At 43.5% G+C, this 19019-nt stretch overlaps 1 protein-coding gene across 3 annotated transcripts in view; it reads right to left on the minus strand.

Annotated features, from left to right (window-relative positions):
- Nucleotides 1-890: 890 nt before the first annotated feature.
- LOC136440824 (myosin-16-like) overlaps nt 891-19019 on the minus strand; it is a 93959-nt gene continuing 75830 nt past the window's right edge. For 2 of the 3 annotated variants that reach the window (XM_066436948.1, XM_066436949.1), the window contains 14 exons: nt 18513-18711; nt 14407-14733; nt 13504-13659; nt 12745-12891; nt 11735-11897; nt 10847-10950; nt 10050-10186; nt 7925-8126; nt 7449-7616; nt 6948-7100; nt 6223-6393; nt 5360-5560; nt 4718-4867; nt 891-2280 (listed from right to left, as the gene is read on the minus strand). In XM_066436948.1, the coding sequence (XP_066293045.1) occupies nt 2017-2280; nt 4718-4867; nt 5360-5560; nt 6223-6393; nt 6948-7100; nt 7449-7616; nt 7925-8126; nt 10050-10186; nt 10847-10950; nt 11735-11897; nt 12745-12891; nt 13504-13659; nt 14407-14733; nt 18513-18711 (2542 nt within the window). In that variant the 3' untranslated portion in view covers nt 891-2016. The other variant, XM_066436950.1, reaches the window with a different exon arrangement.

A 19019-nucleotide genomic window follows, 5' to 3' on the forward strand; every position in this document is an offset into this window, starting at 1 on the left:
ACCGGCAAGCAGCACAGTAGAGGCCTGTTCATTTCGTTGCTTCATAAGTATGCTAGTAGTATGAGTTCAATAGACAAGGCATTGGTACATCAACCCATCTGATAAATTCAACTAGGACAAGCTGATAGTACGCAGCTGTGAAGCTTTTGTATTTTGCCACAGGACAGTAATAGTCGTTGATGAGACAGACATCAGCTATTTTACTTTCATTTTCCGTCCTTTGAGCTGGTATTATTAGCGAACAAAACAACCTGAGCAGCGCTGGATTCACTTGGTATGGTCTACATTCTGACGGCCTCATTTGTTTTTTTATCACAGCCTTCATAGATTTCATCTATTTCAACACCTGCACTCCCTTTACAATCATCCAAAGGATATTAATGGTCGTTTGCCCTACACGTTTTGCCAGGAGGTGCCCTGTCCTTGGTGCTGAAATAAGTTCCTCGGGGCCCTCAGGATGGCACGTACTGATAAGTGTACGAAATTAGGCCATTTTTTGGGGCCATACCGTTTACAACACTGTCCTTGTAGATACATGTACGTGGCTGCCCAAAAGAACAGTTTGTTTTGTCACAACGGAATAGCTTAGCCTACGATGCAGACTCCTCCCGGCTGTTTTCTTTTTCAAGTTATTGTTTTTATACTATTACATTTTTTTTCTTATTGCTGGCTGGGAAGGACTCCTTCCCGGCCAACAAAAAAAAAAAAAGGAATAGTAAAACTGAAACTTCGAAAATGAAAACAGCTGGGAGGTGTCTGCAACGGAGGCTAGGAATAGCTGTGGGGAGAAAGAAGTCTCTCTTTCGCTCAAATATCTTTTGCTGTCCACCTATCACCACATGCATGCATACCCACATCTGTAGCATTCAAACAAGATTCCACACACCATGTAAAAGCAAGAATGCTTTTATTTGTTTTTTTGAGAATGACGGCACAGTCAGCATCTATCTCTGTATCATTACATAATATATTTGTCATAATAATGGTGATGATAAATTCATAATTATGATTGTTCAAAACTGGCAGCATTTATCAGAATCATCCTGCTTCATTTTGGCACTCACATCTCTACCTCACTTCACCTCATACAAAAATACCTCTACTTGGTCGAAGGTTACTATGACTGGAGGCACTATGATGCCTTTTACATGTCTCTAGCAGGCTTCTTCGATGCGTAAACATAGGATAAAAGTGTTGCTTTACCATAAAAAATTCTTAAAGTTCTAACACTTGTTTGTGGCGGTTTCAGCATAAACGTGCTGGGTTCTACACAAGTGTGGTAGGAGTACACTAATGGTAACCACCTATTTGGTGCATATATTTTGATACAAAACTTGCGATATGGCACTTATAGCAGTGCATTGACCTCTCCAGCCCCTCCCACCAGAGTGTGTTACTGCATCACTGTCGGCCATGTCTCACAACAGCCTATAGAGGTTCCTCCACTTAGCACCACTGTAATACAGCTTACTACACATTGGTCTTTGGTTCTATCTGGCTAGGAACTGGTCTCACACACAACGTGTTAGCACAACCTTGATAGTGTCTCCCTCAGGACAGCAGGTTCAACAATCTCTGTTTGGTTCCATTCATGTCCCCTGCCGTACTGACACACTTCTCCCTCTTTGATTCCAATTTTCCAAGGTCTTCTATACTAAATCAGGAGTATAAAAGGTAAATCCTGATGCCAGATGTACATGGTCTATATTGTGAAGGGGCTGGTCCCTTAATACAGTTGGAAATCTCACTGCCATAGTACTGATTGTGTCAGATACACACAGCACACCCCCGCCTTACACTGAGACATGACCTCCAGGGCACCACACTAACTTAAACTTGCACTAGAAAAGTAGCTTACGTTTCCTTACATGTAACGGTATACTTCATATGGTGCTTACTTTACTTGTAACGTCACTCAGCTCAGGCACATACAGGGCATAACATACTGTAGATACTTTTCCTGTCCATCACAAAAATGCACATTATTTATAGTTTACAATGGGGAAGGTTTATTGCTTATTCCTCTTCTTCTCCTCCATCCACTTCTGCCTCTGGAGTATTGTTGGTGTTGGAGCTATGCGGCGTTCCCGTGGAGCCCGTGGACAGCTGGGAGATGGAGGGTCGTCTCGGTGGAGTACGGTCCCCGTCATCTAGATCTCGTGGTGGCGTGGACGGCGTGGAACCGTGTGACGAGTAGTACCTCCTCGGGTAGGAGCTGGTCTCGAAGGTCTTGTCTGTGTACGGACCGTTGCTGCGGCTCGCGGTTCCAGGGGTAGAAGTCTGTGAGAGGAGAAGGGGGTCGGGACAGGGGTGGGGTGGGGTGGGATGGGTAGGGTTGGAAGCACACATAGGGGAGGGGTGTTTGTCAGCAAGTTAGTTGGCATGTTACGACTTTGTTTTCACTCCATTGCTAGGTATGCACAACAGCCACAGTTTTCACTGCTTGACTGGTGAGAGAGATCTCTTCACAACAGTTCTCTTGATCTATTGTTCAAATGCACACACACACACATATGAGCAGAATCAATACAGTACAGACAGTAGTCATTCCAACAGTGAGTAGTGGTGCAGGCACGGAACATGTGAGGACAGAAGAGCAAACCAAGAGGAGCATGCATTGTGTGGCATGCACAGCAAAACATAGACAAGACACAGTACATAGACCAGATTTAGAGAGAAGTACATAGCAAAGCATTGAGGGGAGGGAGTAGAGGGTGTACAAAATGGGAAAATGAACACATTAGAATTCATTGAAGTCATTGGTACCTGAACTGTAGAGGCTGGTATTCATGTGACAGCTGCACTTGATAAGCTACAGATTAACCACTATATGTGTGACTACATATTCCATCTATATATTCATTTGCACAGTGTTTTACAACTTCAGTGTCTACAATACAAGCAGTGCAGCCAGGTGTGCAGCGCAGCCACAGACTGACACCACAAAATAGTCCGTCAAGCCTCCTACAGTGAGCTCTGTTCCGAAGTCTCAATGACTCCACAGAATTCTGGTAGGGAAACATCTGTGGCAAGGGGGAGAAAGACATGTATGGTGCAACAAAGGCTTTACCTGTAGAGGCAAGAAAAGCACATGGAACAAACAAATGACAGCATCTGGCAAGAGAAGTGATTCATCTGGCACACAACACAACATGAAAGTTCAGAGTACATGGTGTACATGTATGTCAATGTCATGTAGATATAGAGGGTCCAGAGTGCAGTTTACCTTGATGGTAGGTTCAAGTCTTTGGCTATAAATCGGTGCTTGTCAAGCATACCTGTCATTTTCGTAAGCAGGACTACTGTCTAACATGCAGCTTACTCGACTTGTGTGTTGCAAAGCACCATTAAAAATAAGCTTGTATGCCTCGTCCTGTATACATGTATATTGTAGTGACGTCATTCACTAAATCATCTATGCATTCTTAAGATAGCCTAAGCATATTTCCTTTTGGGATGCTATCTTTGTAACAATGCTACAAACTGCTAGGAAAAGCCATCCATCTACAATCTATGTACCTCCCCTCTGAGACAGTTTGAAAAGTCCCATTGCAAGCTCAACAGTGAACACACCGTTGCGAAGCGCTTTTGTCTGTCAGTGACTGGAAGAGACCAACTAAAAGTAGGAAGCAGGATGGTATGAAAGGCAAAAGAAAGACAAAGTAAAGGACTAAACTATTTGCAGAGAGTTGAAAGCATCTTTATTATTGTTAAGTCTATCGACAGAGTAAAAGTACAATAAGCAGTGGTTTGTTATTGCAAGATTCCAGTAGATCTAGAACCTTATATTTGCTGAATGTTACTTTGGTGTTGCAGTGTCATCAAAGATTTGATATTGATAGATGTCCATGCAATGTACTGTCCAGAGAGAATATGAGTTCTGTCAGTCACCTTCCCTGCTACATACTATATATATAAGCATCAGTTTGCAGAAGCTACCTTGCATTTTCAGCCATTGTTTTGCTACATAAGGTTTGCTGTATACATAACTACATATCACTGGTTAACTGTAAGTTGACTAGATACAGCTACGGTTAACTTGGATCTACCAGTAGTTAAACACTATGTAGCACCAACTTGAAACACTTTGCAGAACCAATCTTTTAATACAGTATCTCAGAGAGGTATAAGTCTCATGGAGCAAGTTTCCTTGTCAGTTTTTGTGGTGTAAGACAGGAAAGAAAGGAAGAGATACATTACACATAACATCTATGTACATAACAGATGGACAGGATAATAGAGTAGATACAAACTCATATTTCAGGAAACTGTAAGTTTTCTTGAGCTGGTTCTGCTATGGAGTACTGTGTTAACAGCAAAGGTGTTTTTTTTCGAAATAAAGTATAGGTAAAATATCATGAAATCTGACCAAGTTGAGATTATCTTTCCCAGTCAACTGCATTGGAAAATTGTAACAATCCGGTTACATGGTCCCACAAACTGCTATACTTTTTGTGTTGACAAAGTAGTGGAAAAAAAGACATCACTTACGAATAGCCTTTGTGCTAAGAACAGAACAGAACAGAACACAGAGATCTCCATAGCAGACACTACTCTTGTACAATGGAACTATACAACAGAACAGAAGGACAGAGAAGTACCGGGACAGAGTAAGAGAGAACAGCAGGAGGAATAGCACCTAGTAAGTGTAGTGAGTCGCATCCTCTTCCTCACTGTCAGAGGGGAGGTTGAAATCATGATAGCGGACTTTATGTACCGTGATGCGAGTGGCAGGAGAAACCGTGCCGCGGTTGCGTGCCCGCAGCTTGTTGAGGGAGCCCTCCGCGATCTCTGCCCGCTCCTCGGCGTCCTCCAGCTCGTGCTGGGTCTTGCGGAACTTGGAAAGGTTGATGGTGGCCTGCTCCTCCTGTGGTGGGCGGGAAAATCTCGCAGTAAGCAGCCTTGTCAAAACAAGCCGGCAGGCAGCTATTTTCACCGCCTACATTCAATTTTGTGCCTGCTCACTTTTGTGTAGAAATTTTAAAAAAAGAAGCACAACTAGATTTAGTTACAAAAGTTAAGTTTCAAAATGCACATAAAAGTTACACAGAATATACCAAAAGCCATGTTTAGGGGGTCTCAATTTGCTATTTTTTTAGGGGGAGGCCCCCCCAGACCCCCCCTACGTGAGGGGGAGAACCTCCTCCCGTGCCCACCCCCCTTGCGCTCGCATACGCCCACTACGTGGCCCGCCTGTTACTTTTGGATATTAGCCTCCTAATCTAAAATTTTGTGACAAGGCTGCAGTAAGACAATGTCTCTCAGGCAGTATGGTAATGATTTTAGGATGATGAAAGCAATCAATATCAATATCACAGATTTCTCACTTTGAAAACGGTCAAGAAAGAAGTGAACTTACGATTTCCTCCACTTGTCTCTTGTAAGACTTGATCTTCAGTTGTAGTTTCTCGATAAGTTCTTGCATGCGCTCCTGGGTCTTGCGGTCCTCCTCGGCCTGGAAGCTGAGCTCCTTGAGACGGCGCTCGTTCTTCCTCATGTTCTTCTGTGTCTCAGAGTGACGCCTCTGCTCGTTCTCCAGCTCTTGTTCCAGCTCACGCACCTGGTCAGTGACAGAACATTGTCTTATAAACTGTGCTTTAAAAAAAACTAATTTCAATTTTCTCACGCTGGCATATCTTTTTCTGTTAGGCCACACGAATTTATTTTCTTGGTTAACGGAATAAAAAAAATATTTTCTTAAAAATTGGAAAAACAACATGAAAACTGAATCTCAGAGGAATTTGGTGCAATTTTACTTTGGTGCACACAGTTTCAGGGTGGGAACAGGATCAGGTGAAAATTTTCACCCCAGCCTTCTGTTTTCATGATTTTTTGTTGTTGCTAAAATTGAAAATAAAAATCCGGTTAACCAAGAAATTAAACTGGTGCGGCCTTAGCTGAAATAATAATCTCGTATGACCACCAAGGGGCCTTTGGGTATTAAAAGATAAGATGTGAGAGTTTCGTTTAGTCCATGTTACCTGGTTAGTGACAGAACATCGTCACATAAACTGTGCTTTTAAAAACTAATCTCACAGGCTAGAATCATTATTATATGATATCTCTTTCAGTTTTCTCATGCTAAAATATCCTTTTTTGTTAGCTGAAATAATTATTTTCTATCTCTGATGTCATGACCACCGGGGCCTTTGGGTATCAAAAGATAGATGTGAGAGTTTCGTCTAGTCCATGTTACTCTGCAGGAAGGTGGGATGATCTTACTCTGGCCTCAAGTTTCTGGATGAGCCTCTTGCCTCCCTTGAGGGCGATGGCCTCAGCCTCGTCCAGGCGCAGCTGCAGGTCCTTCAGTGTGACCTCCAGGTTCTTCTTAGTCTTGTCCAGCTGCAGGCAGGTCTCCTGTTCCGCACGCAGCTCGTCCGCCAGGTGGGCAGCCTATGAGGGGTGGGTACAGGCAGTTATAAAAAAAGGTTAAGCAGGCATCCTCAATTGAGCTGAAGCATAATGCTTTTTCAAGTAGCTAGTGATAGTGCAATGTGGCTTCCCCACGGCTCACGTTTTTTGGCCAAGCACACCGGGTCACCCCTACTCTTCTCGATAAGTGTGTTTGGTTCTTTTACGTGCAGAGGTTTGACGCCCTAAAGCTCCCTCATACACGGGGCTGCCGTCTTTATGTCCACATCTGATAGGACGATGCGCATCTTTTCCAGTCATGTCCAGGCCCAGGCCGCTGGGTCCAAGGAATTTGAACCAGATGTGGTGAGAGGCAGAGTGCGCAGACCTCTACACCATGCGGACACGACTAGTTATGATGGGGACAAATTATGCCTTAGATGTCCTAGATATAGTTTCTAAAAATGTCAACAAAGGGGTTTCAAACCATCAAACAGGGTGTCCTTTGACACTCAAACAGGGTGTTCAAACAGGGTGTCCTCCCCCCAAGAATGGCCTGCCCAGAGGTTCCCTAGCAGTGGTTTGCTGTGCTTTACCTCGGCAGCAGCCTTCTTGGCCCTCTCGTCTGCTGCCTTGAGCTCAGCGACGGTCTCGTCCAGCTCCACCTGCAGGGCCTGCAGCTCCGCATCCACCTTCCTCTTGTGGGCAGACAGCGACGCATTCTGGGCCGCCAGCTCATTATTACGGTCCTACAAGGGACAGTTGTGCCATTGGATTAGACTCCTGTCATGTACATATATATGGCCTCCGTCGGTCAGTATTGACCATGGTAAAATCCTAATTCACAACAGCCCTACAGCATCGACTATGGCTAAACAGCCCTATACGATAATAGCAACCTCTGCCACAAAAATCACATCTATAAGCTGACTCAGTTCTGTTGCAAAGCTCTTTTCTGCGGATCCGCTTTTCTTCTGCGCTGTGCATCAGTCTGGCTTCTCCTGATTTGAGCTGTCTGGACAGTGTACAGGTGATACAAGAAATAATAGAACATTTGATTTGGCTTATTTCTCTTCAACAATAAGAGGTGTGGTCACCTGTAGGTCCTGAGCATCGGCCTCGGCTGCCTTGCGGACCTTCTCGGAGTGCTCGTACAGAACACGGAGATCCTCCAGCTCAGTAATGGTCAGCTGCAGACGCTTCTCCAGGAGAGCGTACTGCTCACGCAGCTCCTCGCGGCTGCGGATCTCATCATCCAGCTGAACCTGCAGCACAACAGCCAAACATCTCAATTTACAACTAGTTCATGTTCAAGACATCCTAAATTGTCTTAACCTCATTAACATATCTATTCAGAGTTTTGGTATAAAACCTGGTGTTCTCAGTCCTATCGTTAGTCACTGACGAAAGACAGTGGATACTGACTGTTTCAAAATTTTATCCAGTTGCTTGAGTAATTATTTTTGGCGTACTAGTACATGTGGTTTAGAGAGAAGACCAGGTAAATTCAGAGACACCTTATAAATGTGAAAGTCTGCGGTAGCTTTGTTGGAGATGGCTGCAGCTGGTTTACCTGTAGCTCCTTGATGGTGAGCTGCAGTTTGGTGATTGTCTTCTTGGCCTCTGCGTTGGCCTTAGTGGCGTTGTCCAGGGCAACCTCCAGCTCGTTCAGGTCGGCCTCCAGCTTCTTCTTGGCACGGATGGCTTCGTTCTTGGCCTTGGTCTCCACTTCCAGACTGGCCTGGAGAGACTCGAGCTGGCGCAACAGGTTCTTACTGTGGGAGGGGGGCGGAGGGAAGCACTATGAAACTCACTTCACGTAGAGGGCATCAATATCACTGTGTTACAAATATTTAGACAAAAAGTTTGACTTTGGTAAATCAGAATGACATGACATATACAAGAATAAATTCCAAATTCTACTGGGGCAGAAAACCACTTCAGGCCTCTTGCTACAGGAGGACTGTGAAGGTCAAAGACCTGGAAAGTTTCCCTACAGTTGATCTTTGTGACACGGGTTGTAAATCTAGATGAGAATGAATCTACCACAGATGGAAAAGGCCTACTTGTTTTACAGATTTGGGCCAATCCTGGCAGCATGTAGGGAAGAAGAGTAGCAGAAGTTGTCTTTGACTTTGCCAAGAATGCTCACTTGTACAGAAGCCAAAGTCAGCACTCCACAAGAATGTAAACCTTTCAGTATGTGGACAAGACAACATGTTGCTTTTAGGTAACCCTTCTGTGACCCCCCTGGCCCCTATCCACAGTAGTTGCATTCTTGTTTATGCTCTGTGAACTGCTGTCTCCTACCTTAACAAAGTTCTACCCTCTCAGATAGATTCATTGATGTTGTTTTGACATACGGCCCACAAAGAATGTTGGTGTCACCAGACCTCATTATTTACAAGTCTGGGAGGTTCATGCTCAAATGCTTTCATGGCCTGTGCTATGGACTAATGATGTAGTCCACCTGTTGTGCAATTAAAAAAAAGTGCATTCTTTTGATGACCTAATGAATCATGTATGTCATTAGAAATCTGAACTTTGGTACAGTAATTGGATTCTAGTGATTGTGACCATTATCTTTACCTTTTTGTCCTGTCCTTAACTGTCCAGAGGTTTAGCAGACATTTCAGGAAAAATCATTAAGATGAGAATAATCTCATATTTCATAAGACTAGCGAGTACAATTATGGCAGATGCTGCTGATTGAACTCTGACTTTCCACAGTAGCAATCATACAACTGAATCAGTAAACTGCATCATCTCCAACACTTCTCCTGCCCTGCACATGAAGGATGACCAAGTTCTACTCCAGGACTTCAGGAGGGTCTCCAGCCACACTGACAGGGTTCACTCTACTGAGGACCACTTGTAGGCTAATCCAGGAGGGTCTGGGGGATACGACCTCTAACCCCTCAATAGCTGCCATCTGTCCTGATGTGCTGATGAACTGTTGGTAACTGCTGATGACCCAAACTGGGGGGCACCTATCTCACTGGGCAGCACTGCTGCACAGGTTTGCCACATTCAATTAGTGAATGACCCAATCTGGGGGGCACCTATCTTAGTGGGCAGCACTGCTACACAGGTTTGCCACATTCAATTAGTGGGATATATTGCCATTGATTGGAGCTCCCCTAACCACATTTTATGTTCCAAAACATTTGAACAAATGTTCCTAGGTAATTGTTGGTAACTAAACTCAGTAGCACATCTAGTACCAACTCAGTTGTTGGTCTAGCAGGAAGAATTTGAACTTCTCAGACATTCTGACTAACCACCTGATGCTCTTTTCCAAAAGCCTCAGATGCCTCAGGTGAGTTACTTCCACAAACAATGTGTTTTTGTGAAGGGGTTATTACTCATTAGCACCCTGCATATGGTTCCTAGCTACCAAATCAGACAGGCTTTGTAGTAAACAGGAAGCATTGAATACAGGGGATGATTGGATGTCTTTCATCAGCACAGTGGCCTCGGGTGGACAGTTTGCCAGATGTAGAAATGTGAATGATGTCTCTCCAATGGAATCTTGACAAGCATGTGTTGCAAATCTGTTTCTAATTGGATCGTGTTTGGCCTGGAATACTAGCCCTACGTCAGAAGTACCCTGGCTTCCAAATTCTTATCGTTCCAAGGTTCCCCTTATGATATATACTACCATATAAAGAAATGTCTGAAGGAGTCTGCAAGCTCACCGTGTGGTCTCAAACTCCTCCTCCTTCTCGGCAATTCTCCTTTCACAGTCAGACTTCACTTGGACAATCTCAGTCTGCAGGCGAGACACCTTGGCAGCCTCCCCTTCCAGGGAAGCCTCCAGCTCCTCAATAGTTGCCTACAGACAGACAAACACCATCTCTGTCACTACCTTTTTTTAAACTTTACAATTTTATTCAAAATATGCAGACTGGCAGGATATCTCACTGGATATCTTGAATTGTTTTGACAATAACAATTGTCGGTTCCACTAGTCATTATATACAAAATACAGGTCACAGTTCAATTTGATCTAAAATGTCCTTGAACTATAAGATAATTGCAAGCTTAAGCTTGTGTACATGGCATCAAGAATAAATCGTCGGACAGGAATGACGAGTTTAAATAGCCACAAATATACATGTTAGAAAGTTCATGAAAGAGACTGGTTGTACAGTTTTGTGGCATGAAACAGAAACGAGTTCTTCGAAACCTTTCATTGCTCGTCAGCACCACTAGTCAGGTTGTTGGACTCTCTGCTATTAAATCTGATATTCCAAATGCCTTTTCGCTATGGCTTTGTGAAATGAGAGGATCATCATTGCATTTATGTCATTGAATATGCTTCGCTGTGAGGTCAAACATCATTGACAAGTTTATCCCTGAAAATATTTCCTTCTTGTTGACATCTGTTCCACAACTTCCTTTGTCATACATTCCTTACTCATGAGTCAATCTATTCCTGTTCAGCAGAAAATTGACCAAATTTGGTAGAATGTGTATCACCATGCCAACTTACCAACAGTTCCTCCTTCTCCAGGTCCAGCCTCTTCTTGGCCTTCTCCAGCTCGTGGACATACTTCTGGCTGTCTGACAGCTGGTCGCTCAGATCACGTACCTCATCTGTAGGGAACAGGAGTCAGTCTTATCTGGACAGGCCAGCCTACATCTACACCTCAACTATCAATCATCAGCTGCACCATGTCTACAAGGGAGAGGCACAGCGTTCCCTGGCATCCCCATCAACTGTCAATCAACTTGGACCCCCAGCAGGGAATAGAAGCACAGACACACAGACTGGACAGTGGTTTGGCACGTTAAAGAGCAGTATCTGGACCAAATTCTTCCACTATGTGAAGGATGGAGAACTTTGGGCACCATGTTTACAGCTTGTTTTCAGATGTACAACACAGTAGCTGTGTCAAATAGCACTTGCTTACTAATTGTCTCCGTTGCTCAGGCATTTTTCAGGAAGCTTATCACATAAATACAGATTGATAAATCTCTCTCTATTTCAGTTTTCGTCTTTAACATTGATAGACTATGGCCACGGAACACTTCAGTTTCAAACAGAGTCATGTGAAAATCTGACAAAAGACCGTACCCTTCAGAACACCATTCTCCCTCCTGAACTGGTCAATGTTATCCATTGCCTCATAAATACAGATTAATAAATCCCTCTCTATTTCAGTTTTAATCTTAAACGTTGATAGACTATGGCCACGGAACACTTCAGTTTCAAACAGAGTTTTCCCTTTTTTGCATTGTTTTGTTTTGTTGAGCACCCCACCATCGGCCGCACTTAGCCGTGCAACTCACCCTGGACACGATGCCCCATAGTGGGTTTTGCCCAGAAAACTTAAGAAGAAGAAGAAGTCATGTGAAAATGTGTGACAAAAGCCCGTACCCTTCAGAACACCGTTCTCCCTCCTGAGCTGGTCAATGGTATCCATGGCCTCGTCATACTGGCCCTTGAGCTTGAACAGTTCAATCTGGTAGGCCTTGCATTCCTTCTGGCTGGCATCCAGTTCCACTGTGATCTCCTCGCACTTCACCTTCCATTCTGCAATCTGTGGGGGAGAGAAGGATCATGAGAGGAGACCTAATCTACACATATCCAGGGGTTCATCTAAATCGGGAAAGAGTGGAGCTGCGCCCTCTTATTTCAGCCCATCGCCCCCTTGTGGAATTCAGATATTAGCTTAATCCCCACCAAACACCCTTCAGCGATCAATTCTTCCATAGATACATAGAATTCACTCCCACGCCTGTGTGTGCTCCCTCTTGTTCACTTTTTCTAGGAAAAACCCTGATAATATCCAAACATCAGCACCTCAGGAGAGTAATGCTAGCTTCAATAAATAAGCATGGTAGAAAAGCTTAGTCAGCCTTTGTATCACTTAGACTATTGATATGTTTATAGCTTGAGGAAGTTAAAATCATTGTAAAATAGGGAAAAACAAATGTGCTTGTGACAAGTATAGACTCAAAGAATTGTCCGCTCTATTTAAACTTGCAAAACATGAGTCTTGCAGTCAAAAGACATGTTAGTGGTTAGCTGTTGAAATCTTCAACCAGCAAACTTCCCGGTAACATGTTTCTAGACTCTGAATGGAGTTTAAACTGTAAACGCCAACACAATAAATTGGGCTTTACAACCATCCCTCAACAGAGTCAGGGGGCGCTATAGACTTTCTGCAACATATGATCCACTGCTCACTGAGTCACGTGTCTCATCTGCATAACGTCACGTCACGGAAGCAGTGGATTGTTCACTCCTTGACAAAGACTCTAGCTGATCAGTCGAAAATTTGGGTAAGTCCAATTTATTGTGTTGGCGTTTACAGTTTAAACTCCATTCAGAATGACTTCTACCAACACAGATGAACTTTCAAGTGATGTTTCTAGGCTGCCCACCTGTTTGTCCAGCAGACGCTGCTTCTTCTCCAGAGCAGCTGCGGCTGCGTTGGCCTTCTCCAGGTCGATCATCAGGTCCTCCACCTCGCCTGCCAGCCTGTTCTTAGTCTTCTCCAGGCTGGACACCTTGGCTTGGGCTGCCTCAACCTACAGGGTGGAACAACAGTGTTGATGTTACCATAATACATGTAAAACATCTATAATCATTGTAATCTAACATTGTTTTGTTGAATAGCAGCTACATGTACTTTCGGTACCTTTGAGGATACATCTTGCTGTGATACTGAAGACACAAAGAAAGAATATACTGCTGTAATACTTAAATTACAGAACTGCTAAAATACCACATTTTGAAGTCTAATAGTATCTTGCGATACTGTTGCTGCTACCATGTCAGCCTAAAGTTCTCCTTAAGGTATTGTTGAAGGGTGGCTGAGGAATTTTGGGATGTTTTGAAAAAAACCTTTCTTAAGCTTTATAAACCGTCCTCAACCTTATTTTTTTTCAGGTAGTACCTTATAGCAAGGTGATAATTTATGCAAATTAGTACGATGTCATGATTACGTCATCAAGATTTATAAGGCTACGCCCCTTTTTTTAGAAAAAATGCTCTCCTTGGCTTGTACTTCGATGTTTATCAATATAACTTTGTAGGAATGTACATGATAGTAATACTTAAAGAATGATGCGTGCCTACGAGTATATTTTGAAATATCGATTTTGGCGAATTTTTGTTTGTTTGATAACAGCGCCCCCTACCTGCTCCTCTGCGATCTGCAGCTTGGCGGCTAGCTTCTTCTTCTGCTCCTCCAGCTCCTCCAGGCGTTGGATCACCTCCGTCTCGTACTTGGTCCTCCAGGATGCACACTCCGCATTAGCCTTGGATAGCTGCCTCTGAAGCTCTGTCCTACCCTCCTGTTGGCACGGCAGAGGGGAGAGAATTGAGTACAACATATGTGACATGTATGAGGGCCTGCATGGGGGGTCCCGACAATGCTCTACGCTAAATTCGGAGGGCCGGCTACGTAATACGCTAAATTCAGAAAGCCTCCCTACGCTCTACACTAAATTCAGAAAGCCCCCCCTACGCTCTGCGCTAAATTATGGAGTGGTCGGCAACGCTCTACGTAAAATTAAAACGGCCAATTACGCTCTACGTAAAAGGGGCATGCAGGCCCTCATGTATTACATCATTAAATTCTCACTACTTATCTGAGTAAAGTTCTCATGGCATGCTACTTGACTACCTGTACATCATAAAAGTCAGACCCTTTTAAACTCACTTCACTCATGTCTTTTAATATAAAATACATTTGCAATATCATTTTTGTACATCTTCCATATTGCTTCTATTCCACTAGTTATGACATCCAGATTCAGATTCAGTTTTATTTCTCATGACTTTGCATGTGACAATTTCATAGAAATACGCACATGAAGTGCGTCATAATTTACAAAGCGCTCATTATTTGTAAAATTCACTATGTGAAAATTGAACATTACGAGTTCAAAATAACACTGCACGAACAGATTAAAATAAGGCGCCAATCCAAGTTTCCCTTATACATAAACAACTTTAACAACTTGACAGTTCGAGGAGTTGAGTTACATTAGTGCCTCAATGTTCATCCGTAACACAGTAAAGTACAGTAGAAGTCTGACCTGTTCTTCGTCCAGCTGCTCACGCAGGACATCCATGTCGTGCTGCAGTTGAACCACCTGGTGAGACAGCTGTGTGCGCTGCCTGGTCTCCTCCTCCAGACCCTTCTTGGCCTCCTCATAGCTCTGCTGTATGATGGCCTTGGTACGGCTCAGCTCACGGACTTGGGCCTCGGTGTCGTCCAGCTGCCTGCCCAGCTCGGCGTTCTCAGCTGTCAGCTTGGAGCGCAGGACCTGCAGGTCGCTCAGCTGCCTGCTCAGCTCCTCATTGCGGCTACTTGAGTCCGAGTACTTAGTCTCCAGCTCGCGCACCGTGGTCTCCAGGTGAAGCTGCATGGGATGGCAAAATAGCACAATTTAAGAATATGTCTAACTAAACAAAATCGAACCGTTATCAGTTCTAGAAAAGGAAGAGCCTGAAACATCTTCTACCCAAATGTTTCTAGTTTTTGGAATCTAAAACCTTTTTTGAAAGTTTATCAACAGAGTCTGCAAGATCACCTCTCTATGTTTAATCATACACCAACAATGATTGATGATTGCATAGTGTGTATTTCTGGTGTCATCAATCTTAATTTTTGGTCACTTTTAACTAAAGGTCTACCAAGAAATGTCCAAATCCTGATTTCTTCCATTTTGTAAAGAATTGTGACATCACTTTGTAAAGATGTCCTCAAAAATTTCATACGTGTGTTTTTACTGTTTTGAAAAAGAATCTGCCTTGTCTGCAGGTGATTTCCAAAGTTTATTTGGACAACAGTATCAGCTGACATGGAAGTATCTGGGGCTAAAACACTTCCAATTCATGGGAGGCTGACTCTCAAAATGGGACCGTGAACAAAAATATCATTTCTATCCATCCTGCGGGTTGCCTTTGTGATATATGATCATCAGTAGAAATACCACATTGCAGCATTTCATTCTGCTCTGTATGCATACAGATGCATGGCAGTCAATAAATGTCAACCTGCGTAAAACTCAAGAAGACTGATTTAGCTGAGAGTCAGAAAGAATGGTGTTTGTGAGGGCAAAAATGATAAAATTACATATAATTTTGACGTCCAATGCAGCTAGAGGTTTAAAGGGTAGAGACTGCATCATGTCACGTTAGGATATGGGAACATTGCCAGGCAGGGATAACAAAACAAAGTCTGAATTCCTTCTGGCTGAAATCCCATAGAACTTTGTCAGACAGGTGGAACAGGTCCTGAAACACCAGGAGTCCGGCCGGGGTTTAACTGTGCTTACATCCACAGGGGTGCCCTACATTCCACGGTCCGAAGTCACACAGCCCCCGGCCAGCCATGCCGTAACAGTCATGGTCACTGACTCACAAAGCTGGGGGTCCAGTAAAGCAGTTGCTGGACAGGTGATCTTCCTATGCCATGAAATGTTGACATTTGGTTTTGATTTCTACATACAAGGAACTGTACTGGATGAGTTAGAGGGCAAACAGAAAAGTGTTTCTTCTCTCCAAACAGTCTTGACCTGAAGGAATGCTTTGATTTCCAGGTCTAGAATAATGAAATCCTAAGACAGGTGATCTCAAGATCCCCTGAGGACCCTTTTCAAAGGATTATAAGAACTTCTAATCATGCACTTTGTTGGCTTTGTGTGTAATCCCCAGTCATAGGACAGACAAGACCACACCAGTGTGTGGCTCAGGAGGAAGACAGGGAAATCCTCTACTCGGCTAGTTTGGAATCCTGTTCCAGACATGCACCATTAGGCAGATTCCATTCAGTGCATCCCATCTGTTTGGTAGTGTTCGGAGGCATCAGTGAAAACCAACTGCTGCCGCCAGCTGTCCTAAATGAGACCACCAATTTACCTGCATCTAAATGATAAGGAAATGCTCTCCTTTTTTTAGGATCTTTGTACTAACAGCCAGGAGTTCAGCACCAGGGTTTCTGATGGATCTTTCTGAATGAATGAACTGAAATAAAATATAGCAAATATTCAACATTTCATTTGATTGACTGGAAATACTCTAGTGTGACTCTGATCATTGCAAAAATCATTCCCAGCTGGTTGAGTGCAGTTTCTATTTTGTAAATCATAATCATGGCACTACTTAGGCCAGGATGGAGTAAGATCCTATATATAGACTCGCACCTCAGGCTGTCCTTATATGTACATGCAGACATAAGCACATGCATTCCCTTCTTGTGGGTGTTTGTCTAGAAGGACTTTCACTATATACAAATTTGAAAGTTTAAAAAGAGCCAAAATCATCAAAACAGTTTTACACATACTGGTGGATTGAGTGAAGAAAAAATAATTTTCATAACAAATCCAAACATTTGACAGAGTTCAAATTTTGCAGACTCTGAAATGCCTAAACCCCTTTAAGACTCTTTCTTAAGGTATGATAAGTAGTTCTCTGCTAATGTAAGCTAATCCAAGTAAATACAACTCGATCCTCCAATGCAAAATGATGGTGTACTCCCAGTGAATGCATGACGGTAAAGGGAGTGTGTGCTATTCCAGCAAATGGTATGCAATAAATCAATAAGAACTTGGCAAATTCCTGGGTTATAAATTGCACTGTAGATGTCTTGGTTTAGAATCGGGTGTGGACCTACTCTGAGACAATGTTTGTTTTTGGTCTAGTTTTTGTTTGTCGCTGATACCAACAACCACACAAGTAGGGGGCACACCTCTTCATTTACTCCATGCATGAGTGTCATAGGACAATTGGTCTCTATGCTGACCATGGCTTTGTTTCTTCATTTTTCACCATCTTTACTCCTTTGAAAGCATGCAAACTTTTAGAGTGTAAGTAACCCTTGCCCAGAGTAGGATTAACAATTACATCAGAACCTTGTTGAAAGCTTAATGCATGTACAACATCCGTTAAGTCTTGCCTACAGACTTGGCTCCATTAGAACATTCTTTCCAGTCTGCAGTAGCCTTCCACCTTAAACACACACGCCTGCCTCACGCCAAGGAGACCTCACGGACATCAAACACTGACTACTGTGTGGAGCTGGACTACAATAAGACTTGAGAACTGATGACCCTGGGTGCTGTTTGCCCAAGATTATCATCAGAGCTTCTCGGACTGGCAAATCTCCTCAAGGCTGCTGATATCAGATTAGAAGAGATGATCTACTTATTGTCACAAGCTCATTTGAAGATGAAGTTGACCTTAGAAAATTACTCTTGCATGTAAAAAGCTGTCTTTCACCTGTATTTAGTATGCAATGAACATCTTGAGATGTTTCTGTTGAGATGTTTGTTCCTGGTCTCAAATGACTGACCTCAGGCCCTTTCACTTCAACAATGGAGCGTTGTTCTTTACTGCTCTTTTTTCTGATGTAGAATGAAAACCTGTGAAGCTCGAATGAGCATGGGAGCTTTACTAAACCTTTCTATTTTCAGACAAGTAACAGCACTGTACTACAGCTGTGGGCAGCTTGCTGTGGAAGGCAACAACAAGCCTCTTTGTTTGTGATGGTAAGGATTAGAGGTTTGCTCATCTGTCGTTCAGACTGCTTGTATTAACCTCCTCCAACTAAAAAACAGATGAGTGGATTGAAGACATGGAGTCAGGAGGTTACATACTTGCACAGGCCTTACAGCTGCAAACATTTATCTATCTGGGGATTCAGGGCAATCCCCAGCTTCATCCATCCCTACTTCATGGAATGGTCAGGGAATTCTTTTGGAAGCTAAAAAGATATATATAGGAGTCTCCATCAACAGGTTTTATCAAAATGTATGTTTGAATTGTTTACATTCTAATCTTATCAAGAGCTAGTGTAATCAAAGCAGATGTTTATCTCCATATCTGCTTACACATTTTGAGGGGACAACCTTAACATACTGTCCCCAGACCATATTGGCAGTTCATATCTATCTCTAGAACTCCTGCTCTGGGCACCAACTCATGGGCACTCCTTTGTTGGGCGACCCCGATGGACCTACATAGACCAACTTGCTGGGGATGTAGGGGTGAGGTCTGAAGATCTAGACCAACTAATGGCAGACCGTGACGCCTGGAGGGAGAAAGCAACCTTAGTCCGGGTAAGCCGCCCGATATGATGATGATGATCTATCTCTATCTATGAGGTACCCAGCTGATTCCACCCTAACCACAACCTCACCTTGATCCTGGTGACAGACTCGTACTGAGTGGCGACATCGTCCAGCTCCACGCGCAGCTGGTTTTTCTCCTTGTCCAGCTTGGTGCGCGACCGCTGCAGGCTCTCCACCTGCTCCGACAGCTCCGTCAGCTGGTCGCTGTGCCGCTTCCTCAGCGTGGACACGCTGGCCTCGTGCTGCATGGTGGACTCCTCAAGCTCCCTGCAACAGCGGCCAAAATCAACTGTTATGTCGAAAGTTACTTTTTCCAATATCCTTTCAGATGCTTGCTCCACATACAGAACGGTAATTTTATTACTGTTAAAGTCATACTCCGTTCCACAAGTTACAAGTTCAAGTTTAAAAGCGTTAGAAACGTAGGACAATGTGACGAAAATATTCAGAGCTATTAAGTTACCAAACATTATCTGACATTAGACGGTGCACAATGTTTAGCTGTAATAACAGGAAGATCCAATAAAGATGATAGACCACAGTCTATCCAGATCAGTTCTCACCAGGCAAGCCAC

This window comes from Branchiostoma lanceolatum, chromosome 8 (assembly GCF_035083965.1).
Source record: "Branchiostoma lanceolatum isolate klBraLanc5 chromosome 8, klBraLanc5.hap2, whole genome shotgun sequence".
NCBI lineage: Eukaryota > Metazoa > Chordata > Leptocardii > Amphioxiformes > Branchiostomatidae > Branchiostoma > Branchiostoma lanceolatum.